General features: G+C 35.4%; 4 protein-coding genes across 5 annotated transcripts; 3 read left to right on the forward strand and 1 right to left on the reverse strand.

The window, feature by feature from the left end:
• Positions 1-613: 613 nt before the first annotated feature.
• Positions 614-4096, forward strand: LOC106430624 (ubiquitin carboxyl-terminal hydrolase 20). Its single transcript, XM_013871404.3, has 8 exons — positions 614-1744; positions 1830-1950; positions 2027-2137; positions 2245-2393; positions 2479-2799; positions 2880-2999; positions 3095-3593; positions 3684-4096. The coding sequence occupies exons 1-8, from the start codon at positions 1316-1318 to the stop codon at positions 3860-3862; spliced, it is 1929 nt and encodes a 642-aa protein (XP_013726858.1). The 5' UTR covers positions 614-1315; the 3' UTR covers positions 3863-4096.
• A 5300-nt stretch (positions 4097-9396) lies between these two features.
• On the forward strand, positions 9397-11398 carry BNAC08G11100D (protein RGF1 INDUCIBLE TRANSCRIPTION FACTOR 1). Its single transcript, XM_013871397.3, has 4 exons — positions 9397-9669; positions 9976-10173; positions 10255-10473; positions 10817-11398. Exons 1-4 carry the CDS (start codon positions 9607-9609, stop codon positions 11009-11011), a joined length of 675 nt encoding a protein of 224 aa, XP_013726851.1. The 5' UTR covers positions 9397-9606; the 3' UTR covers positions 11012-11398.
• A 10291-nt stretch (positions 11399-21689) lies between these two features.
• On the forward strand, positions 21690-22920 carry LOC106430628. The gene is made up of 3 exons (XM_013871408.3): positions 21690-22273; positions 22354-22526; positions 22609-22920. The coding sequence occupies exons 1-3, from the start codon at positions 21767-21769 to the stop codon at positions 22709-22711; spliced, it is 783 nt and encodes a 260-aa protein (XP_013726862.3). The 5' UTR covers positions 21690-21766; the 3' UTR covers positions 22712-22920.
• An 86-nt stretch (positions 22921-23006) lies between these two features.
• On the reverse strand, positions 23007-25236 carry LOC106430627 (AT-hook motif nuclear-localized protein 13). Of its 2 annotated transcripts, none has more exons than XM_013871407.3 (5): positions 24349-25236; positions 24188-24243; positions 23980-24111; positions 23724-23885; positions 23007-23643 (listed from the first exon to the last, which is right to left on the reverse strand). In XM_013871407.3, exons 1-5 carry the CDS (start codon positions 24935-24937, stop codon positions 23299-23301), a joined length of 1284 nt encoding a protein of 427 aa, XP_013726861.2. In that variant the 5' UTR covers positions 24938-25236; the 3' UTR covers positions 23007-23298. The 2 variants fall into 2 exon arrangements, with proteins under 2 accessions (XP_013726861.2, XP_013726860.2); XM_013871406.3 differs by having other exon boundaries at positions 24325-25236.
• Between the last annotated feature and the right edge of the window lie 49 nt (positions 25237-25285).

Consider the following 25285-nt stretch of genomic DNA (forward strand, 5'->3'; position numbering starts at 1 on the left):
CTTTTTATTAAACTAAATATTAAATTGATAAATAGTGTACAAAACAATATTCTCGCATTTTTCTTAAATAAAAGCTACGAAATTGTCTAATATGGTTAACGTATATATGACAATTAATGATTATGAATAATAATTTTTGATTAATATTTTTTTATCTTAGCTCTTTTTTGTTTAATTTTATATTATTAAAAAATATTAAACAACCACATTAACCATATAATAAAAAAAATTAATTTTTTCTTATATGTTATATTTTGAATTTTTAAAGCGACAATAAATTACTAAAAACGTTAAATATCTTACACTAAAATTTTGTGATCAATGGTTTAACTTTTTTTTTGTAATAACAAGATACAAATGATCATAAATCGTATGAATATGAAGTCTCATTTACTAGACATTCATATTATATATTAATATAGTTTAAAATTAAACTACTTAACATAGAAAAATACTTAAATATAATAATTTTGAAATATGTATTGGAAAAGTATTGAAATCTTAATATTTTAATTTTGAAATTTGCATTCAAAAAATCGCACATTAGAAATTTTGTGTTTATCACATGACTATGAATTCTCAACAATAAATATTTATATTAAAATATACTATATATCTATGTCCATATCATTGAAATTTAGTTATATACCATATAAAATAAATAAAATGATTGTTTTGATTTATTTACTAAAAAGTATCCTAAATAAACATGATGTATTGTTTTGATTTTATGTGTGTACTCTAATTTAATTATATACAGAATACGTAAATGAATACAAATAAATAAGAATAGATAAAAATTATTTTTCTATATAACATTCATTCCGCGCAACTGTGCGAGTCTTAAGCTACTATCAAATTATCAATCAAGGATACTAATTACTTGTTACTTATATTACCAGTTGGTTTTAAAATTTATGGTTGGCTGTGCTATAATTAAATTGCTTTATCCTTGTATAAAATCTGTAACTTTAAGATATTAAAAATAAATTTAAATATAAATGTTTTGTATGTATTAGTATATATTACCAATAAATTATTAAAACTATTGTTGGCTTGACTAGAGTCAAAAAATCTAAACGTGTACCACCGACCTCAAACAAACGTACCGTATATAAGAAGCATATGTATCAGTCAGATGTTCGACGTCTATATTATACTTTAGAGATAAAAGATGGCGTCTCGATTTCCCTTCTCCACTCAAACCCTCTCCTAAAACTTATTATCATCTTCGCTTACGATCTTTCTCCAAATCAGTGTTCTCGACTTCTCGACCAAACCCTAATTTTCAATCTTAGGGTTTTGTCTGAATACGATGCTGGTGGCTAATTCCGAGTTCTCTTCATCTATTTTACCTCGTTCGCCGTTAATACCAAACCCAGTCGAAACCCTAGAAGAGTCGATTGGTAATAATCAGGTCTCGTTCTCGACGGAGGAGGTCTCAGTTCCGCCTCGAAACTCGGATGAGCCTCTCTCTACTCCGTTGGACGAAACCCTAATCGCGCCTTCTCCGTTACGTCTTGAGCACGGCGAGTGCAGTGATGCTCAAGTCATGAACAAGCCTATAAATCACTCTAAGAGCAACGATACAAACTTGGACATTAGTTTGTCTAAATCTCCAGATAATCGCCAACAATGGTCTCCCAATGTTTCACCTGGATCCGATACTGATGTTGACTTAGGGAACCAACCCTTGTGGAGATTCAGACAAGAACCTCCAAAGATCGTGGAATCCACTTGTGTTGTATGTTTTCTGAACTTGTGATTCTCTTTTGTTTCAGTTTTAGGGTTTTATCTGATTACAATTTGACATCAATTCGTATATATAGGGTGCTGGACTTTTGAACCTAGGCAACAGCTGTTTCATTAACTCGGTCTTGCAATGTTTCACTCACACCGTGCCTCTTATCGAGAGCCTCTACTCATACCAATATGAAGAGCCTTGTAACTGTAAGACTGACTCTCTCACAATGTGGCTTTTTATTTTTCTTATTTTGACATAACCTTGTACTTGATCTGATATTAGGCAACCAGAGGTTCTGTGTGATAAGGGCTCTTCGATATCACATCGGTGTTGCACTCGAGACGACTTCAGTATTTTCAATATCTCCGTTGTATTTCTTTAACAATCTCCGTTGTATGTATCCTCCACAAATCAAAAAACTCGTGTCATAATATTTTTATCATATTTTTTTTTGTAATATACTTCTCTGAATTTAATCATTAAACTACTATCACATGCAGATTTTTCACCTGACTTCCGGCGTTACCAACAAGAAGACGCACATGAGTTTCTACATGCGTTTTTGAATAAGTTGGAGATATGTTGTTTGAATCGAAGAAATGATGTTAACTTTGTTCAACATATCTTTGGTGGTCGTCTCGTCAGTGAGGTAAGAAGTTAACTCTAATTAACCATATATTTTGTCAGCAGTTTTCCTATGTGTTTTAAATTTTGATTCTTGAAACATGTATCAGCTTCGTTGCTGCAACTGCGACTATGTTTCCGAGACATTTGAAGATTCTCTTGGGTTGAGTTTGGAAATTGAAGATGTTGACAACCTTCAAAGTGCACTAGATTCCTTTACTCGCGTGGAAAAACTTGAAGAGCAAATGAAGTGTGATAACTGTGATGAAAAAGTTTCAAAGGAGAAGCGACTCTTGCTACATAATCTGCCACAGGTTATCACATTCCACTTGAAGAGATTCAAGAATAATGGATTATTCATGGTGAAGAACTATAACTATGTCGAGTTTCCGTTAGAGTTAGACTTGCAACCATATATGAGCAATGACCAAGTATGTCAAACTGTCTCTCATCACCCTTCGAATTATTTGTATTTATCTAAGATAACACATTTCTTTATTTCTTAATTTAGGTTGCTGCAAAATATTATCTTTATGCTCTTGTGAAGCATTTTGGGTCATTAGCTTATGGTCATTACTCTTCCTTTGTGAGGTCAGCCCCAAGTATATGGCATAAGTTTAATGACAAACAGGTGATACATCTAGTAGTAACGTTGATTGATTGATTGATCTAACAGTTTAAATAAATTAACATGTCTCTTGTTGTGACTTTGAAAAACCTTGGTAGGTCACTAGAGTCGATGAAGATTGTGTGTTATCACAAAATTCATATATTCTTTTCTATGCAAGAGAAGGGACTCCATGGTTTTCAACAGCCATTGAAGAGTTACATCCAATGACCGAAGAAGATACTAGCTCGGAATATCCTTCGCCAAAGTCTGTCTCTGATCCTAGCAACGAGGAGTGTTCATCTGAAATCAGTTCTGAGAATGTATCCAAAAAGGGATGTGGCTCAGCGGGAGTATCTGACCTATTACATGTCGAGACAGAAGAGAGTTTTGTTTCCCACTCCGACGAGCCTAAGGAAGATGATGAGTTGTCTCAATCTGAAGAGTCTAGTGATGAGGAATCTTCCATGGAAGTGCTTTTGGACCAGCATGATCCTGATGATGATTCCAACAACTCATGCACTGAGAAAGAAGCAGATTATTGTTTTGCCATTGAAAGAGCTACAACTGGTGTTGCCTTTTCTCCTTATTTGATAGGCTCGTCACCAAAAAAGCCGGGTACCATTCTGAGTTTTATGCCTTCTTCAATTAATGTTAACCTCATGGAGCTGAGTACTTACTTGGTCTATGTGTGTGATGATTTTACAGAAGGAAATTTTCAAATTCAACTCGAACGAGTGGAAGCTAAAAAGAACCATGAAGAAGAAGAACCTTACAAGCAACCATTACTAATAAGTCTCATGAAGAAACCTCCACCACGTGATAGAGAGTTGGACGAAGCTATGTCTACATCTGGTTCTGCACAAAAAAAACTAAAAACATCATGAAATTGTCTAGCAATCTGGACATGTATCTTATCAGCTTTTTTGATCGCTTAATTAGCTAAGAAGCATCTTCTAGGTGTGCTAAGGGAATATTGGTGGTGACTTTGATTAGATTAAATCAAACTTTAATACTTTGTGCATAGTAGCTGGTTTTGGAACTTCCGGTTGATTTGACTTGGTTTACTGATTAAAAAAAACTTTAGATTCTGTCAATGACTTTGTTTTCGTTCTAACTCCGAACTTCAAACGCCTAATGGCGACAAATCAATAAGATCACTACTATAGACCAGACCACAGGACAGTAGACATCAATTTGTTAGTGAGATGAAAGCCGGTCGGTTTGGTTCCGGTCACTTTCAAACCAATAATTCAATTGAAATGAAATTTACCAAGTTAAATACACTAAGGGTCGACTAGTGACCATTCTGGAAACAACATGAACGAATAGAAAAGGAACGTAAATGAATAAAATTTCATGAATGAAAATGAATAGTTGTTTCTTCTCAAATTTAACAAGCAATATTTTTATTCTTTATTTCTTTACAAAAAAATGAATGGTAGGGAATGAGAAGAAAAAATTATTCTTTGTGAATGATGATATTTTTTAGGAACGTTAGGGAATGCATTATTCATCGCCGTTCTCTTGTCACCATTCATACCCTAAGTAAAGTGTTAAAGCCTGAAGATTATTTGGACTATGATTCTTTTTTTTTAATTTGAGTAGCAATATACTAGTCTCCTTCCGAGTCTACACTTTGTTTCGTTTGTATTTTGGTTAACAACTGAAAAAGAACTCTACCTATGCACCCATAATATCCCAAGTTCAAATCTCTTTCGTACATATTTAATTTTAGTTTCACAAAAAAAAAACAACTGAAAAAAGAAATACAATTTTCTCTAGAAACCAAATAAAGAAAAGGGGATGGAGGATAAGGAGAAAGCCCACCAGGGTCGGGTCAGATATGGCGTGCCGTGTCCAAGCCAAGCGATTCAATTTTGACTAAATCCATTCTTCTTTTTTCCTTTTTGTTTGTAAAATTTTTGTTTTAATGTCAAGAAAACAACTTCTGTTAATATTTTTTAAAATATTTTAATCTATTCCTGTTGTTTCGTTGCACAAAAAAAAAAGCGATTCCTGTTGAAATTAACATGGAAAGGTACTGCATAATGTTAATTAATGTATTATCGAATAATACATAATTGCTTCATAGTATCATAATGTATTAAATGATACTTCTCTCTCTCTGTTGATGTTTTAAGGTTTTCACACATTAAAATTTTAAAAATATTTACATATGTTTTTTTTAAATTATAAATTGTATACCAACCATATTTGTATTTAAAATTATAATAAATTATTAAAACAAACACATGAATTAAATTGTAAAACATTAATCTTTCAAATACAAATAAAAAGTTTTAAATTATTCATTTATATCACAGTTCACATTGTGTTGGAATGATGTGTGTAAGGGGAAATAATACTCAGGAATAGAAATAGAAAAACAATAAATAGGTAATATGTGATCATCAAAAACAAGTATTGAAAAAAAAAACACAAATTATTTATGAAAAAAAGAAAGAATGTGAATTGGGACTATACAAAATGTGAAAGTCAAGTGGCGTGCGTCCTTTTTTTCAAAGTCAATGGACAACAAAACGCAAATAAGATGTCTGCGTTCTTATTGCATACGTTTTAATCAAAATTGCCACAAGAAGAAAATCAACCAATGAAAAATTATCGTTTTGACTAAATAATCTCATTTTTTCAAACTTTTCTATTGAAAAAACAATTTGGCATCTCCCTCCATCTAAATCATGCATGACAAATGAATAAAATGCTTTTATTATCATATGACGTCTATAGGCCTGGAACTTTTATCCGAGATCCGGATTCGATCTGTGATCCGATCCGGATCCGATCCGAAAATCCGGATATCCAGAGAGGCCGAATCCGGATCCGGATAGTAAAATGTTGGATCCGTCAAAGCCGAATCCGGATCCGGATATCTTGATTTTTTAGTCCGGATATCCGGATCCGTAAATTTTATTAATAACTATTTCAAAAATAGTAATATCTATATATAAAAACTAATTTTATTTAATATATTTTCATTTTTATAATAGTATATATATATTTTATGTAAATTTTGTAATATTATACATAGAAATAATTAAAAATATTATATATATTTTTATTTTTAAATTATTGTTATTATTTTATATATATTAATATTATTTTTTATTTATTTTAAGGATCCAAATCCTGATCCGGATATCCGCCGGATATTATAACTTTTAGAAGGATATCCGACACCCAGATATCCGCGAACCCCGGATCCGGATAAGGATAGTAAAATTATGGATTCGCCGGATAAGGATCCGGATCCGGATATCTTAAAATTGCCCGGATATCCGATCCGTCTTAGGCCTAGACGTCTATACAATGGGTATTATATGTTTCCTTTACTTTATTTACTTGTCGTCTTTATCTTATTATATGCTACATTATAGTCATTGTTAAAGTCAGAGACTACAGGTATATCATAAGGTTGCAACAATGATGTATCATCGGGTCAACAAATTATACATCCGCATGAAACATGGTGGTCAAAAACAAAAAAAAACATGGTGGTCTAATTAACAACGAAATGAGTGAATCTTATTGTAATAATAATGAGAAGTCACCAATTTAGATAAATAATTCTAGGTTTTACCTATCGAATTTCAGTAGAACAAAAAACTGTGGTTAGTTCAATATGTATAGAAGAGAAACTTATTCGTTAAAGTTTATTCAAATATGATTTTACGTTTAGAGCATCTCCAAAAATGAACTCTATTTTGAAGTTTCCAAAACTCTATATTTAAAATTTAAAAGTGTTTTTCTCCAAAATCAAAACTTCAAACTCAACTTCAAAACTATTTGTATTTTATAATATGGACCTTATATTTGTCATAACTAATTTGAATTCATAAAACTTTTATAAATAACTAACACATTTATAAATATATTACAACAATATTAATTAATAAAATATTCTATTAAAATATAAAATTTTAAATAAAAATAATTTAATTAATATTAAACTTCAAACAAAATATCATATTATTCCATAAAATAATGTTCGTAATGCATACATGATCTATTAGTGCATTTCGAATTAAAAATGGTTCTCCTCATTTTTACTTTGTAGATTACGAGCTAAAAGTTGTTGAAATCGGATGATATTGATACTTGTATATACATTAAATCGGAACAAGAAAGTAGAAACATAAAATATTGTTAAAAGACTAATTTATTTTCGATGATATTAATACTCGTGAATATATTCGATATGAACAATAAAAATTGTACGAAAAAGACATCAAAAACAACAACAACAACCACCTTCAGTTACGCAAAAAAAAATTGGACAATATTTAAAATTTTGAAGGTTCCAGATCAAACTTACATGACTATTAGTGTTGTTGTAATATTTAAATTTGTGTAATAGTTATGTCTTTATGTAATTTTTAAAAAAAAATTTTGTTAAGTTTCTTTTGTATATTATTATTGTCTAAATTTAGTTTAAAATATTTTAAATTTTATTATAAAGTTTTATTTAATTTTATGTGTAAAATTTAAAATCTGTAAACAAAAATTAAAATATTTATGAGATATAATTTTTTAAGGATTAAAACAATAAAATATTTATGAATCATAAAAGTGATGTGTGATTGTAGGGACCAAAACACAAATAAAAATATGAAACTTCAAATTTGAAGTTTTAAGTAGTGAAACTTCCAATATAAAATTTCACCGTTCAAAACTTCAAGTTCCTTTTTGAAAATAAAAAAACTTCATATTTGAAATTACAGATTGTCTTTTGAGGCATGACAACGATTAAAAACATGTTTTGGTATATAAAACAAAATAGGTTATGTGCCTATATGATTTTGTTATAATCAAAATAGGATTTCCTTTTTCAAGTGATGTATACTGGATGTTTTACAAAAAAAAAAAAAAAAGTGATGTATACTGGAATAGTTAGTACTGACTTTGCTATGTTGTACCTAATTAAATGGGAACAACAACCAAACGAAAGCACTACTAAACAAACGAGTGTGTTATTATATAATCACCCATCTTTTGACCAAAATTTCTGCATCAATCTCCTCTTTATAAATTAATCATATTAAATGTTATATACAAGTACACATGGATTAGGTTAATAGGTCCAATTGATGAGCCGCTTATTGCTCGCTACAAAAGCTATACCAATGGAATCTAATTATGTAATTCATCTTCTTATTATATACACTAATACACATAAACACCAATAATATAATAGCGAAGAAAGTGCGATTCACACTTGTTCCAACTCATTCCTATGCACATACAGTAATTTGAAAATAATATAATTCCGAAATGATTTTGTAATTTTTGTTATCTTATAAACTCTGTTTTTTTTTTTTTTTTGAAAAAGAACTCTGTTTTTTGTTCCCCAACTGTTATGCTATTTGACTATATTTCGGATCAAAGTAAATATATATCTGCTACCGCGAATAAGGATCTGCGTTGGCTTCTTCTTTTTCTTTAGAAAGAAAAAGGTAGCACCGAAGAATGGAAATAGCCAGATGTGGTTTTAGTTGTTCCCGCCTGCTCGAGCTCGCCTGAGGAAACTTCCCCCAAGGATGTTATATTAAAATTATTTTTGACACGGAAAGAGTTTTTGTTAGTTGGTTCTGTATTGAGATGGATTAATTGTTTAAGCAAATTAAACTATTAAATATAGAAATATATTACACATATATTTAATGGGATTGTAAAGGATAGAGATGAGATGTCAAGCTACAATAATGGAGCACTAGTTTTCTCCACTTGGCTAATATAATATTACCACGAAAAACTAACTTTCCCAAAAATAAAATTTTTAAGTCCATATTAATAACGAAAGGAAATTTCTTATCTCATACATAAATGCTTAATGTATACTACTTCTCTCTTTCTCTCTGTTTCTAAATATAAGATTTTTTAACTAAACACACTTATTATGGAAGTTAAAATTTTAAATTAAAAACTATTCAACCAAATACAAAATAGAATTATTAAATTTGATTGACTACACAGTTTTTCATAAACTTAAAGCTACCTAAAAATCTAAGAACATCATGTTTATTGGATCATAAAAACTATTTTAAACATTCTATATTTAGGAACAGAGTGAATAACCAACAATAATGGTGTGCGGTAAGGCTATGTAACGGAAAGGAATAGTAACATATGAAGATAATAAGTCTCCAGTATATGACAAATATATTTAAAAATATAAAATACATACAGTGTTCTCTGAAAATGATCATTAAAACCAAAATATCCTTTCATTTTTTTATAGAACTTAAAATCTTAGTTGGAATGTGGTTATATCATTGTAAGATATGCTTAGGGAGTAATATTGTTTTGTTCAAGAGAATATCGCAAAAAGATATGGAAAAATACTTTTCCTCACATTGGCATAATTTAAAAGTAAATATAATATATTAGGTTTTTTTAAACAGAATTGAGAAACAGAAGGAAAGGCAAAGGAGGTTTGGTTGGTCGACTTTGCTAAGATAAGAGAGAGACTGTCTTCTCTCCTTCCTTCCTCATTCTTCTCTCTCTAAACCTTCTTTGCAACAAAACTCCTCACTTTCTCTCTCTCTCTCTATAGAAAAAATTCGAAGCGTTTACTCGAAAAAGACTTTGTCTTTTAGGTTTCTTAAGGAAAATGGCGATCGAGGATCAAGAGAATACCATCCGAGAAATCAAGCCTAAGAACAGAAGAATCATGGTACTTTAAACAAAACCCTCTTTCTTGTTTTCTAGTTTTCTTCTCTCTGTTCTCCAAATGTGCCATGTTTTGTCTTTTTAGGTTCAGTCTCTCATTTATTTGAATATTTTGACTGGCTTTGTGATTTTTATTTTGAAAATGGCTAAAATAATCGCCTTTTGAAAGAAAAACTGTAAAACGGTTCATCAGTGAAGTGCTCTGTTTAAGGGATATGTTGAAAACAGAGATATGTTTAAACATAAACCAAATAGTTATGTAATATTTTTTGAAATAATTCATCAAGATTGAATACTGGTTTTGGTGTAGGGAGCTGGTGGACCAGAGGAGGAAGATAACAGGCAGCCGCCGTGGCTGAAACCTCTGCTTCAGGAGAAATTCTTTGGTCATTGCAAGTTTCATGCAGACTCTCACAAGAGTGAATGCAACATGTACTGCTTAGACTGTACCAACGGTCCGCTTTGCTCTCTCTGTCTTGCCCATCACAAGAATCATCACACCATTCAGGTAAGCTTTTTGCGATAATTCAGAGTAAATTAAAAAAAAAAAAGGTTTTTCTTTTGTTGAGGTTTTGAATATGTCCTGCAGATAAGGAGATCTTCTTATCATGATGTTATAAGGGTGAATGAGATACAAAAGCATATTGATATAGCCGGGATCCAAACTTATGTGATCAATAGTGCTAAAGTCATCTTCTTGAACGAGAGGCCTCAGCCTAGGCCCGGGAAAGGTGTGACCAATACCTGCAAGGTTTGCTATCGTAGCCTCGTTGATGATAGCTTCCGCTTCTGCTCTCTTGGCTGCAAGGTACAGTTTTCATCTTTTTCATTTGTGTTAAAGTCAAAAGGAAGAAACTTTGGTATTGGGTAACAAGGATCTCTTACAGTTTCACCTACCATTTCATTGCCTTTTTGAGTAAAAAGATGAAAACTTTTTGAAATGGGTCATCTTCAAATTTGGTTTATTCTTTTACAGTTTCACCTAACGTTTCCAAGCATTTCGTTTTCCTGTTTAATCTTGTCCAGAAAAAGAACAAATTTTTTTGATATGGGTCAGATTTGTCTTGCACATTCTTATAGCAGCTCTTTATCATAATCATTTTCTGATAAACTTTACTTTTTATGTGTGTTTTTTGGGAAATGAAATAAAGATTGCTGGAGCATCTAGAGGATTTGAAAAGGGAAGGAAGAACCTTGTGATGGAATCAGATGATTCAAGTTGCAGCATTGGAATTGGGAAGAACATTCAGAGTTTCAGCCCATCAACACCTCCACTTACTGCATCTAGTCATTGCAGAATCGCCAAGCGAAGAAAGGGAATCCCTCACCGGTCTCCAATGGGATAAATAAAAAGATGCAAAAGTGTTAAAAGCCAAAATACAGAAGCTCATTTGCCAGTTTCTTCATCTATAAGATTACACACAAAGGTTTAGCTAAGACAAGCTTTTGTCTCTTATCTTTTTTTATATACCGAAGAATTGGCCTTTTGCTTGTGTTAGGTGAAGAAAAGGCCATATAGGTTTTGTCCTACTAATGGTAAGTCTGTGAATATGTAATGTGCTTTTGTATATTTATGTTATGCAAAAAGGGTAGAAGGTAAATAAATATAGGGCTTTGAAGGTGGTAAAAGTGGAAATAAAACAAAATTAGTTTTGGTTGTAAATTTGGTTTGGTTAGGTGCCATACATGCATCTGGAAGAACAAAATAAGTAATGAGATTCGCTGCCTTTATATTCGCTCGTTTCTATGGTTTGAAAAGTATCTCTCTGTTTTAAAATAACTATTTGAAAAATTCAACAAATTTGTTTAATCCATACGGTGTATTAATTCTCATGGGACATTGCGTTGGAGAGCAATTGGTGGGGAAGGTGAGATTTGCTTTCTCTTTTAACTTTCTTGAGAAGAGAACCATTTGAAAAATTGAATAAGCAATGAGAGAGAGAAGACAAGAAACAGAATGCATATAACACAATGGTTCACCAAAGTCCTCCGGTGTGAAAAACTATTAACTAGTAAACCATCCCAAATTGTATCAAATATAGTAAACCAATTCGGTCTGGTCGAACTTTGTTTAGTCCAGCAGTTATTCTACATGCAAGTTCAGACCATCTTCCAACACTAGTGTTGAAGTAAATATCTAGACAAATGAAAAGAAAAGATATCAGGATCGACTTTTGGGATAGAAAATTATAGGTAGCTTTTAGAAATAAATAAAAAATTAGTGTTTCAATATCAAGAAAATGGATTTTGAATAAAAAAATAAAAGAAATTAAAGTAATAGCAACTGTTTTTGGTATTTTAGATCAGAAGTATTTTGCAAATATAAAACCAAACCATACTGAACAGAAAATATCCGTAGTGAAGCCGAATTAGAAAACACAATACTATAAATCCAAATGGTTCATATACTATTAAACATTGCGGATACCTAGACCAAATCGGAACTGAACCAATAAACGAATGGTTATTTGGATTCCGAGATATAATACATATTTAACAATATTACTTACATTTAGATGTTTTGTGCAGTGAGACGCTAAGACCATGATTAACTCGGGGTTTTTAGAGTGGGTTTTTATCGGAAGTTAAAAAACTGTTTCTTAACTTTTAATTAGAAAAGCTAAGAACCGGTTCTTAAAGTCCTTATTTAAGAACCGGTTCTTAAAGTCTTTATTTGAAAATCGGTTCTTAGTTTTTTTAGTTAAAAATTAAGAAACAGTTTCTTAACTTCCGTTAAGAGCCTCATCCTAAGAATTCCGGGTTAATCATGCTGTACTATCTTTCTCTGATGCTCGATTTGCATAAGTGTAACAAGCATATGGTAAAGTTCAAAAAAAAAAACAAGCGTATGGCACATTCAAAGCCATATTTTATTCTCGTTTATTTTTGACAGAGGAATAAGAAAAAGTGAAAATTTAGTTAAGATTTGAAGGTCGATGCCGGTATTAACAGGAGGAGCTTTAATTGTTTAAAGGGGAATATAAGTTGCTTCTGCTTCTCCACCGTGGTGGACACGAAGATTTTGCATATGTTGTTTGTAGAAGCCGGAAAACCAGACTGACATAAACGATAGAATAAAAACGATGTTAAGGAAATAAATGAATGTAAAAAACGAATACAAGAACGATAAGAAATCGTATTCGCAAAGAGACATGGAATCGAGATATGATCTCTTTCCTTAACTCAAAATATTCGCTCCGTTAGTGAGACGGGACTGTACGAATATAGAGTCCCAGGATACAACCATGGCAGACGAATCACGCCTCACTCGTGATCGCTCTATCGAACTATAAACTCTACGAAACACTCTCGAATTTAAGACTTACGCTAAGGGATTTTCGCTGTTGGTTTGATGTGAAAAAACGTTAACCAATGTAGGAAGAGGAGAGGCAAAATTTAAAGAGACGGAGAAGACCCACTTCCCGCAACAGCTGCTGCACGTGGGCGAGAATCTCGCAGAGATCGAGGGAAGTTGAGTTCCGAAACTTCTTCCTCAAGACTCTCTCTTATCTCGTTTAAAACTTTCGAGAGGATAAAATGCATGACGTTTTTATTTTCTAGACAAACTACTTGTCGTTTTAAATAAAATTGCATCTGAAAATAAATGGCAAAACGTTGAGCTTAACTTGGTCCAAAAAGAATAGTCTTATTGGGCCGGAGGCCCTCCACCAAGACCCAAGACCCAAGACCCAAGACCAAGCCCACGCCGAGCCGAGCCGGCCGGACGGCGGCGGCGGCGCGCGCGTGGGAGCTCTCCTCTCTCTCCAAGCTGTTTAAGCTTTCATGGTAAGTGAACATATATATATTGCTCAACTTCTCTTCCTCTAAGCGATGTGGGACAAGTCCCTTTACATCATAAATAATGATTCTTTGGGCTGTTAAATTCACAGGCCCAAGTCATTTGCTTTTCACACATTTCATTAAAGCCTAATGGCTATTAATGGATCCAACAATCCCCCACATGAATAGAAATGACTCTTCTAAATATATGCAGACTAAATGCAGACTCGATAGACTAAAAAAAAACTATACTTATTATAATCCTTACTAGATTAGACAGACTTATCGAGAGTGTTTGCGAAAAATTCACTGTGTTTGAGTTGGTGGCGTTTTTAAGCCTTGAACCACTCATAGTTAATATCTGTCGGGTTTACTTTACCAGAAGGTGAACATGATGTCTTGAACCAACCGGTGTTTTATGTAGACCGAGACAACAGGCATAACACAGCTTCATTTTCTCGTAGAACTTAGTTCTCTATTGTGTTCATTGTGGCCCTGAACTATTTCTGGTTTTCATGAGTGAACTTAGAGAATATAGCCTTGCATTCATTCTCCTAGAAACGGCCCCATTTCACACTCATTAGGTGATTGACCATGAAAAGTATTGAGTAATACTCCGCTTAGAAGCTATGAAATCATTAAAAGCTTATGCTTATCCTTTACACATTTGTTAGCACTTTTCTCATCTTAGGAGCTGGGAAGAGACTACTTTGTCTCAAGTGCTTTGGTTAGATTCTGCTTTATTTTGTTTTCCCTTTGAACCTACGTCTTGGGATCTCCAGTCATGATAGGTAGGGTTGCAATCAAGCATCCTCATTCGTTATAGGCTTTAAACCCATTCCTTTTGATGATTTAGCAACAACATCTCGTGGCAAACCTTTAGTAAATGGATCCGCTAGGTTGTCAGCCGATTTGATGTAGTCTATTGTGATTACACCAGTTGAGATAAGTTGTCTAATGGTTTTATGTCGTCTCCTGATGTGACGAGATTTACCATTGTAGAGATTATTCCGAGCCCGAGCTATTGCTGATTGACTATCACAATGTATGCGTATGGCTGGACAGGTTTCTCCCACATAGGAATATCTTCCAAAAAATTTCTAAGCCATTCAGCTTCTTCTGCTGCTTTGTCTAAGGCTATGAACTCAGATTCCATGGTAGATCTGGCTAACACTGTTTGTTTGGTAGATTTCCATGATATTGCTGCTCCTCCTAGTGTAAAGACATATCCGCTCGTGGATTTTGAGTTTTTGGAATCTGATATCCAGTTAGCATCACTGTATCCTTCTAAAACTGCTGGTTCTTTACCATAGTGAAGCCCAAAATCTTTGGTGTAGCGCAAGTAATTGAGTACCCTCGTTATAGCTTTCCAGTGTGTATGACCTGGATTACTTGTATATCGACTAAGTACGTTTACTGCATGCGCTAGATCTGGTCTAGTACAATTGGTCAAGTACATGAGACTTCCAATCACACGTGCATACTCGTTTTGTGAAACCGCTTCACCTGAATTCTTTGTCAAGTGCATTTGGGGATCTAACGGAGTTTTTGCCGTACTCTTAGAGTAATTTTTAAATCTCTCTAATATTGTTTCAGCATAATGAGATTGGGTTAAGATAACTCCGTTTGAATTTCTTGTGACTTTAAACCCGAGAATTACATCTACTAATCCCAAGTCTTTCATCTCAAATGCCCCTTTGAGCATGTTCTTTGTTTGATTGATAATGTCTTTATTGCTTCCAATAATGAGCATATCATCTACATATAGACATAGCAAAACATACGCATTTTTGGTAGTTTTGTAGTATATGCATTTGTCACATTCATTTATTTTGAAACCATTTGACATCATTGTATTGTCAAATTTTTCGTGCCATTGTTTAGGAGCTTGTTTAAGCCCATAAAGTGACTTTACAAGTCGACATACTTTGTCTTCCTGTCCGGGAATGACAAAACCTTCAGGTTGTTTCATGTAAATTTCCTCTTCTAAATCACCATTTAGAAAAGCAGTTTTTACATCCATTTGATGGATTTCTAGGTCTCTTAAGGCTGCGATTGCTATCATCAGTCTTATTGATGTTATTCTCGTCACTGGAGAATATGTATCAAAATAGTCAAGGCCTTCCTTTTGTCGGAATCCTTGAACTACAAGCCTAGACTTGTATTTTCCACCAGGTTTTCGTGTCATTATCCATTTATTCCCTAATGCTTTGCAGCCAGGTGGTAAATCTGTTATGTAATAAGTATAATTTTGCATGATCGAATCAAATTCACTCCTGACCGCTTCGTTCCAGAATGGAGCTTCTGGTGAAGCCATGGCTTCTGCCAAAGTTTTTGGAACATTTTCTACTAAAAATGCCATTAGGAAATCTTCTCCAAAAGATTTTTCTTTTCGAGCTCTTTTGCTCCTTCGAGGTTCATCTTTTTCTTCATTTTCTGAAATATCATTTATAGAAATCTCGACGTTTGTCTCAGTTTCTGAGTTTTTGTCATTGTCTCTTTCTTCTCGAGTTCGTTTTGAACCTTGTTTTTCCTTATATGGAAAAATATTTTCGAAGAAAGATGCATTTCTTGATTCCATGACTGTATTTTCATGAATGTCTGATATTTCAGATTTATGTACCAGAAATCGATAAGCATTACTGTTATGTGCATATCCGATGAAGATGCAATCCACTGTTTTAGGTCCAATAGTGACCTTCTTTGGTGGCGGTACTGCAACTTTTGCTAGGCACCCCCACACTTTGAGGTATTTATACGAAGGTAAATTACCTTTCCATAATTCATATGGAGTTTTGCCAGTTACTTTGTGTGGAATTTTGTTGAGGATATAATTAGTGGTAAGCAATGCTTCCCCCCACATGTTCTGGGGTAACCCAGATTCCTGCAACATTGCATTCATCATCTCTTTTAGAGTTCGATTTTTGCGTTCAGCAACTCCATTAGATTCTGGTGAGTAAGGAGCTGTAGTTTGATGGATTATTCCATGTTCTTTACAGAATGCATTGAATGGACCATCATACTCGCCTCCTCTGTCGCTTCTAACTACTTTAATAGTTGTTTTAAGCTGATTTTCGACCTCGAGTTTAAATTCTTTAAATTTTTCTAAGGTTTCGTCTTTGCTATGTAATAAATATACATAACAATATTTTGTGCAGTCATCTATGAAGGTCACAAAGTACTTTTTACCACCTCTAGTTTGTAAGTATTTTAAATCACATAAATCTGTGTGAATTAAATCTAGAGGTTTATTAGTTCTTTCAACACGAGTAGATGGCGTTTTCGTGAGCTTAGCCTGTACGCATACTTCACATTTTTGTTTACTTGTTTTGCATTTAGGAATTAGATTTAAATTCATTAATCTTTGTATAGATTTGTAGTTTACATGGCCTAATCTTTCATGCCATATATTAAAAGACTCAACCAAATAAGCAACTGGCTCTTTCTTATTCATTGAAACTTTTGAAGCTACAACTTTCGGAGGGACTGTCATTACATTCAACTTGACAAGTCCACCCTTAACATACCCTCTTCCCAAATACATCCCATTTTTCCTAATCACGAGCTTGTCCGCCTCAAAATTTGTGGCGAATCCATTCTTGCTGAGCAAGGTTCCCGAGACCAGGTTCTTCCTCATGTCAGGCACATGCTTCACATTCGTCAGAGTGATCTCATGTCCAGATGTCATCTTCAAAATCACATTGCCGCGTCCTTCAATTTTGGAGACTGCACTGTTTCCCATCTTGAGCTTCTCCTCAGTCATGCTTTTCTGATAGGTGCTGAACATCGCCCTATCGGTGCAAATGTGGGTGGTTGTACCAGTGTCATACCACCATTCCTTGGGGTTGTTGCTTTCAACCATGTTGGCTTCAGTCACCACAGCAACGAGATCCTCCTCTGTGAGATTTGCCTGAGCCTTCTCATCCTTGATCTTTTTGCAACACTCAACAGTCTTGTGCCCCACTTTGTGGCAGTAGTGAAATTTCCCCCTGAACTTCTCCACATTCGCATTCGCATTGATTTCAATGCCTTTGTTCTTGAAGTTTTTTCCAGAAGCCTTCAGGGCTGCAGCAGTTTTGGAAGGCTTGGCAGGAGAATGGGCGTGTGCCTTTCCTTTGCCTTTGTGCTCAGCCATGTTGACACTGTGCTCCTTAGCAGTGACCTTGTCAGCAATTCGGTTTCTGGATTCCATCTGAAGCCTCATGATGAGCTCCTCGAGCCCCATCTTCTTCTTCTTGTGCTTCAAGTAGTTCTTGAAATCCGCATAGCTTGGAGGAAACTTTTCAACGAAGCTGAGAGTTGTGAATGTCTCGCAGATGGACATTCATTCAGCAGCGATTTCATGGCAAATGAGCTGAAGCGCTTCCACCTGATCCATGATGGGTTTTGAATCCACCATTTTGAAGTCGTGGAACTTTGAGACCACATACTTCTGGCAGCCAGCGTCCTCACCTCTGTACTTCTTGTCCAGTGATCTCCATAGCTCTTTCGCCGTGGGGATCTCACAGTAGACACGGTACAATGGGTCAATGAGACTACCCAAAATGTAACCTTTGCAGATGAAGTCGGAATGCACCCATATGTCAACAGTTGCAAGACTGTGAACATCATCAATCCCGTACGGAATCAAGGGCTTGTCCTCCTGGATGAACTTGTCCAGTTTCATCGTTGTCAGGAAGAACATTATCTTCTTCTGCCACGTTTTGAAGCCTTTGCCATCAAACTTGTCTGGCATCAGCCCTTGAGTGAACAAGCTAGGTACAGCCGGAGGAGTTTGAACTGCCACCGGACCACTTGCAGTTGCTGATACTGAACCCGTCTGATAAAGACCAGCACCGAATAGGCTACGGCGAGTGGTTTCATCAGCAGCATTTCCCGCAGGGAGGATAGTGCTCGTTGTTGCTGCAGCGGTTGTAACGCCAGTTGCATCAGTTCCTGCAGCGTTGAGTGGAGTCTGAATGACATATGTGGTGTCAATGGGGGTGTTGTTATCGTTTGTCATTTTTCTGTAGAGAAAACATGAAAAAACGGATTAGTACTCTATTCAACAAATAACATATTATTTTAAAGAAAATAATAGTCTAAAATCGATGTTCATTTTTGGTATTTGAACCAAATCATATCGATATAAGTCTGGAAAAACCGTTTTGCAAACTCGCTTAAAAGCGTTCGCAGAAATCATTTTTATAGACTTAGAATGTTTCACAAACTCGCTTAAGAAAACGGTTACTGAAACAATTCATGTATATAACGTTTGAAGAATGTATCAACGTTTTGCGAAAATCCTAGAAAGCAATCCACAAAGCGTAATGAAATAAACCAGAAACGTTTCGCGGAAGTGCTCTAAGGCAAATCGCAAACACATTAGGCAGAAACGTTTCGCGGATAAGCGTATAGCAAATCGCAAACATCGTTGTGAGATAAGAACAAAACGTTTCGCGGAAATGCTAGAAAGCAAATCGCAAACACGGTTCCAAAACCCGTTTCTATTAATCGTTTATCAACCCGATTAAAGCTTTAAACATAAAGCGATTTTGAGTTAAGATTGTAGAAGCCGGAAAACCAGACTGACATAAACGATAGAATAAAAGCGATGTTAAGGAAATAAACGAATGTAAAAAACGAATACAAGAACGATAAGAAATCGTATTCGCAAAGAGACATGGAATCGAGATATGATCTCTTTCCTTAACTCAAAATATTCGCTCCGTTAGTGAGACGGGACTGTACGAATATAGAGTCCCATGATACAATAAATGGCAAAACGTTGAGCTTAACTTGGTCCAAAAAGAATAGTTTTATTGGGCCGGAGGCCCTCCACCAAGACCCAAGACCCAAGATCCAAGCCGACGCCGAGCCGGCCGGACGGCGGCGGCGGCGCGCGCGTGGGAGCTCTCCTCTCTCCAAGCTGTTTAAGCTTTCATGGTAAGTGAACATATATATATTGCTCAACTTCTCTTCCTCTAAGCGATGTGGGACAAGTCCCTTTACATCATAAATAATGATTCTTTGGGCTGTTAAATTCACAGGCCCAAGTCATTTGTTTTTCACACATTTCATTAAAATGGCTATTAATGGATCCAACATTGTCGAGGAAGAAAGTAAAGAAACTGATGAGAAAATGGTAGAATAACTTGAGAGGCGGTGTGACGAAATGTTTTGATATGATGATCGTGGCAGTAAAGGTGATATAATTTTTGACATTAAGGTGTACAAGAGTTCCAGTCACTGACGTGTCTTAAGTTCATCAAGGATGATGTTAGTCTTTTGGAAGGAAAGAAACAAAATGTTTAACCCGTTCTTATCTTTTTTGGATCTTTTGTTATTTTAGTGTCATCAGTTAAGTCAAGTAGTGGGTTGAGTGAAGTTGTTTCCATTTTCAATGGTTACGTATAATAACCATTTTTATAAGATAAGGTTGCTTTTAACAATGTCAAACAAAATGACAAAACTAAAATACCATATTGTAATCATTTATTTGACAAAAAAGATAAACTTATCTTATCAAATATCAAACAAGAAAATTTGCCACTTGTAGGTTGTAACCGTAGTGAATCATGATCTTCTAGATTTGGAGATAAAAACAAGATAAACGAAATATCATTTTGTGTGATCGTGATATTATTCACCTATCAAAATCATTTTTCCCAAGTGCTATATGGACATGAACTATTCGTCATATCTATCGTTGATAGAGGCTAATCACTGTGGGTTCTCTCAGTCATTGGATTTCATCACATCGTTAATCAACTGCATTTTGATTGTAGTAATTCGATCGAGACACATTTCAGTTCCAAAATTTTTTTTTTTGAGACGCAACAAAAAGGAAATGCATGCAAAATGTAAAAGTTTTGGTGTATGTTAATAAAACGTTTTGTATTTTATCAACACCATTATATGAGGTGCCATAATATAATATTGACATGACAACAAAATCCAAAGAATGTAAGAAGTTGAAGCTTCATTTCTTGTATGATTTTGGCGCGCCAATGGTATTCGATATAGTTAGGATACAATGGTAATTAAGGATGGTTTCGTAATTCTGGGTGCATCTACGTAATCCATCCAAGAGTTAATTGTTTGAACGAAAGAATGAGACAAAAGCAGTTCATTCACTTGGGCAGGAAATTGTTTAGTCTGCTTTAATATTGTCATTCATGTTTTTTTTAGTTCTAAAAATAATATGCAGGAGAACAGTTTTCTATTATTTTTTTTCTGCATAAAAACAGGACATCTGCCAGACAGTTTGATCCACCCCATTTTTAATGCGGTTCAGTTGTTCCACTTTCCATTTAACCAATAGATAATTTTTTCTAAAATAAATTAATTCTGAAAATATTTAATTATTGTCTATAAATATAATTACTTATTATTTCTATACATCAACAAAAAAGAAAAAGCCTCATGTTGATTATGTTAACTAATCTTACACTTTATTTAAAAATCATTTTTTATATTTATAGTTGACTAAATTTGTAATTTAAAAAAAAAATACTCTCATTTATCTTATTTAGGTATACTTGATTTCTTTAACTTTCAATTTAATATATATATATATATATATATATATATATATATATATATATATATATATATATATATATGAATATAAATTAGCAAAGAGGGTTTTTCTAGAAAAGTGATAATGTGGGTTAGTTAAATATCTATTATTATATTTACAATGTGTGTTTAATTATAATGTCTATTATGCAAAATATAGTAATATAATTTAAATATGTAGGTTAGTTAAAATGATTTTATTTATATATTGATTTCAAAATTGCGGTCATATGGTTTCAGTGAAGATTTATTGTTGTGTACGTATTATTATATTTCTATGTATTTTGTTATATTTTATTATAATTTTTATTATTTAAACAATAATTTGTTTTATTTGAACTATTTTTATCATTCAAAGTTATAATAGTTGTTTGATCTGTTTTCATAATCCGCTTGATCTGCACCGGTTGAAGTGGTTTTACCATTCGGAACCTAAATATCTCTAGACTCACCGGCTCCCGCCACCTTCTCCACGTGTCACTAAGAGAGCAGTTAACCTCGTGGGCCTTCACATGCAAACCCTCCACAGTCCACACGTACCTGATTCCTCCCCCACATTGTGGTCATCGTATCGGACGGTTGAAAAATATCCAACCTTTAAGTCCATCGTACGGAATAGATGACGTGGCGAGATATTAGCGCGAGATCGTGAAGTTAAAAAGTCTAAAGATAAACACAAGTCAGATGATTAACGAATCTATATAGAGCAAGAGATGATTTAATCGGGAGTTCAAAGAGAAGAAAAAAGCTGAATCTTCGTGATGACATCTCTTTTAATGAGAGCCGGTTCGATGCCGGTTCAAACCGGGTTTATCCCGTCGCGGAAGGCGTCGACGACAATCTCCCGGCACAACTCCGTCGAATCATTACCCAGCCACGGCGGCGAGAGATTCTCTGGCGGAAAGATCTCAATCGACGTCAAGGCTACGTCCGGGTTGCGGAGGGTGTTATCGGAGAGCGATGTGATTAGAAACGAGAGAATGTTGAAGAGCGTCGTATCGAAGCCTTCTCCGGCGAATATTCCTGAGGAGGAGGATGAAATTAGGTTTTCAGACGGCTGGGGATCGCTGATCTGGAAGGAGAGCGGCATTCCCGCGGAGGAGCAAGGAGTTGCCGGTGGCGGTGGATCTGGTTACAGCGGCGGTAAAGGAAACGGAGGAGACGGTTACGACGGTAGGAGCAAGATCGGTGATTACTATCGAGAGATGTTGAAATCGAACCCCAATAATTCGCTTCTTTTGATGAACTACGGCAAGTTCTTGTATGAGGTAACGTGTGGATCAAGAAACTGCCAGAGAGAGAGAGGTTCTTGGTTTCAAAGTTTTGATGTTTGTTGTGGATCGTGTAGGTGGAGAAAGATGCAGAGAGAGCAGAGGAATACTACGGGAGAGCGATACTTGAGAGTCCAGGTGATGGTGAAGCATTGTCAATGTATGGGAAGCTGATATGGGAGACGAAGAGAGATGAGAAGAGAGCTCGTGGTTACTTTGATCAAGCTGTTAATGCTTCTCCTGGTGATTGGTATGCTATATATGATTATTGATCACATTGGCAATCCCCAATTCAAAATGTGAAGGTTTGTGTTTGTTTGCGACTTTTGTAGTATGGTTATGGGATCATACGCACATTTCATGTGGGAAGCAGAGGATGAGGATGATGAAGAAGACTTGATGGTTGCATCACCAGCTATGGTTTCTGCGGTTTAGCAAAGCCAAAAGACTTAACACGAAGAAGAGTAATGGAGACTGTGACTGGACTATATGTATCAACCATCTTCAACGTATTTTGACTATTTTCTAACTGTTTTTGTTTTACTTGCCTGAAGAGCAATAAACATATATATAGATAATATATGTGACAAAAAAATGAATGTAATTATTATATTTAATAGATAATAAAAATTGCTTCTGTTAAAGCTTTTGTATAAATTAAGAATTTTGTATTAAAAGGTTTGATCTTTTGATATATGGCAGAGAAATAAGTCGATTCTTCCATCAGAAATTTTGAAACCGAAGTGGAGATCATTCGTTGATTGTAGGAGTAAAAAAGAAGTCTCTCTGGTTATCACAATCAAAAGTAACTAAGAGAAACAAACTAAAAAGATGAAATGAAACCTACTTAACATCCCTGTTTATCTAAAACCAAAATTAAATTGAAGAGAAGTAGGAGGAGGAAGAAGAAGACGAGAGAGTAAAGAAAGCTCAATCTACTTTATGGATAATTCTGATGGAGAGATGTGTAAAACGAACAGAGAAGCAAACCCGGCCAGCACCAGCCATGAACCATCATCTGCCTATTGAGGATTGTGGCCAGGCCAGAGGTGGTGATGGTACATCTGTTGCTGCATAGGTGGCATTTGGTGAAGTTGTTGCGGTGTAGAGTTTCCAAATAGTCCATGATGATTGTTGTTGTTGTTGTTATTACCACGGTGCAATGGAGAGTTACTTTCGTTTTCCTCTGATGACTCGCTTGAATGTTGCTGTCCCTGAGACCGGGGGCTTCCTTGTCCTCCTCCACCACCAACACCACCAAAGGTCAACATATTGGCTGGTGCTGAAGCTGGCTCGGGAGTATTCTGAACACGTCCTGCACTTTGTTTCTGTTTCTTCCCATCTGCTACAAAGCTTCCAACAACAACCTACAAACACCATCAACTTCAATATCTTGAAGATTCAGTGAATCAAATTGAGTATATAAAGGTGTGAGAATTAGAGTGACCTGGACTTGTGATCCAGCTACTAGCATTCCAGCAACACAACCCCCCACAACCTGACCATCTGGTCTAGCCAGAGATACGCTCAAGCTACCAGTTTTGGTCACCGTACCATTACTCTCAGTATTCAAGAAAGAACCTGACATGGAAATGATCTCATATGGACCCTGCAAATAACAAAAACAGCTCAATGCAAGATCACACAGATGAAACTCCAGTTCTCAAATCAGACCAACAAGTAAGTAGTGAACAAGGGCATACCTCAAACTTAACAGCTCCATTAGGATTGTTAGCTTGACGAAGCATCACAGTAGAAACGGCTCCTGTAGCTGAGAGAATACAGATAGCGCGTGGCCCCTGTTGCGTGAACGCCACTACCTTCATAGCTATGTCCTGACATAAGTTGAACCAAAAGGAACACACATCAAAATTAATCAAGATCAAAGAGTTACTACACACGACACATTACCTCTCCAGTTTTGACCTCAATGACATGAGGTGTAAACCCAACTCCACCTGTTCCTCCTGTTCAGACAAAACACAGAAACCTAAGTAATCGAGAATTGTAGACAGTGAAAATATTTTAGATCGAGTTTCAGACAGTACCTAAAGCGTCGAGCTGCTTCTTACCGGAGCCAGGAGGACGACCTCTGTTCCGTTTAGCAGGCGGATCGGAAGAGTTCGCATTACCCCCTCCGCCGCTATCTCCACCACCACCACCACCACCCTCCGCTCCACCGCCGTAGGAATTAGAAGCAGGCGATGTCGGAGCCAAAGCAAGACCAATGTTACCATCGGCAGCATACTTCCTCGGCCTTCCCCTCTTCTTCTTCGCCTGTGGCTCGATCCCGAATCGCATCGGCTGCTGCTGCTGGGCCGCGACGGAGGAAGGCGATCCCTCGAATCCGAGAGATTCAAGGGTCTTCTGATCCATCTGATGCTGCGGCTGGGGTTGGTGATGCTGATGAGGATGCAGTTGTTGTTGCTGTTGCTGTTGCTGATGATGTTGGGGCTGATGCGGTGCGAGAGAGCCGAAAGGTAAGCGGTGGTGAATCGCCTGAGATGTGGAAGTGGGACCCATCAACGCCGCGGCGGCGGCGGCGTTAGGGTTTCGATTGTAGGAGCCCATTAGGAACCCAGGAGGTGGTTGAAGCTGCTGCTGCGGATGCTGATGCTGTTGTTGTTGTTGTTGCTGTTGGTGGAGTTCTCTTGAATCCATCGAAGAAGGGTTAGAGAAAGTAAAGGAAGAAACTTTCTCTTATGGTTAAATTTAGGGTAATAATTTTCTCGTGAGACCCAGTTTTTTCTTTTTTCTGTTTCGCGAATTCCGAGATAATAGACGAGAAAGTGGAGGTTTTTGAGTTTTAGGCGAAAGCGTGTGAGCTAGCTAACACCAGAGAGAGACGATCTATGTATTTTTTTTTTCTTTTTTTGTTCATGTGATTATAATTAAATTCAATAAAAAAATCTTTGGTTTGGAGGCTTCACTCTTCAGAGGATTTTTTTTTTTTATAAAAAGAAAATTTATTCTTAATTTTAATGAAATGAATCTAAACATATAACTTAG

Source organism: Brassica napus, chromosome C8, assembly GCF_020379485.1.
Source record: "Brassica napus cultivar Da-Ae chromosome C8, Da-Ae, whole genome shotgun sequence".
NCBI classification, from domain to species: Eukaryota; Viridiplantae; Streptophyta; class Magnoliopsida; order Brassicales; family Brassicaceae; genus Brassica; species Brassica napus.

Bases quoted from the DNA above. Each gene is read 5' to 3' on its own strand.
- BNAC08G11100D (XM_013871397.3), top strand. From the start codon at position 9,607: ATGGCGATCGAGGATCAAGAGAATACCATCCGAGAAATCAAGCCTAAG. The intron at 9,670-9,975 runs GTACTTTAAACA...GTTTTGGTGTAG, and splicing joins CTAAGAACAGAAGAATCATG to GGAGCTGGTGGACCAGAGGA. The intron at 10,174-10,254 runs GTAAGCTTTTTG...TATGTCCTGCAG, and splicing joins AGAATCATCACACCATTCAG to ATAAGGAGATCTTCTTATCA.
- LOC106430628 (XM_013871408.3), top strand. From the start codon at position 21,767: ATGACATCTCTTTTAATGAGAGCCGGTTCGATGCCGGTTCAAACCGGG. The intron at 22,274-22,353 runs GTAACGTGTGGA...TGGATCGTGTAG, and splicing joins ACGGCAAGTTCTTGTATGAG to GTGGAGAAAGATGCAGAGAG. The intron at 22,527-22,608 runs GTATGCTATATA...CGACTTTTGTAG, and splicing joins AATGCTTCTCCTGGTGATTG to TATGGTTATGGGATCATACG.
- LOC106430624 (XM_013871404.3), top strand. From the start codon at position 1,316: ATGCTGGTGGCTAATTCCGAGTTCTCTTCATCTATTTTACCTCGTTCG. The intron at 1,745-1,829 runs GTATGTTTTCTG...TCGTATATATAG, and splicing joins TCGTGGAATCCACTTGTGTT to GGTGCTGGACTTTTGAACCT. The intron at 2,800-2,879 runs GTATGTCAAACT...TTCTTAATTTAG, and splicing joins CATATATGAGCAATGACCAA to GTTGCTGCAAAATATTATCT.
- LOC106430627 (XM_013871406.3), bottom strand. From the start codon at position 24,937: ATGGATTCAAGAGAACTCCACCAACAGCAACAACAACAACAACAGCAT. The intron at 24,112-24,187 runs GTAATGTGTCGT...AACTTATGTCAG, and splicing joins TTGAGGTCAAAACTGGAGAG to GACATAGCTATGAAGGTAGT. The intron at 23,886-23,979 runs GTATGCCCTTGT...TGTTATTTGCAG, and splicing joins ATGGAGCTGTTAAGTTTGAG to GGTCCATATGAGATCATTTC.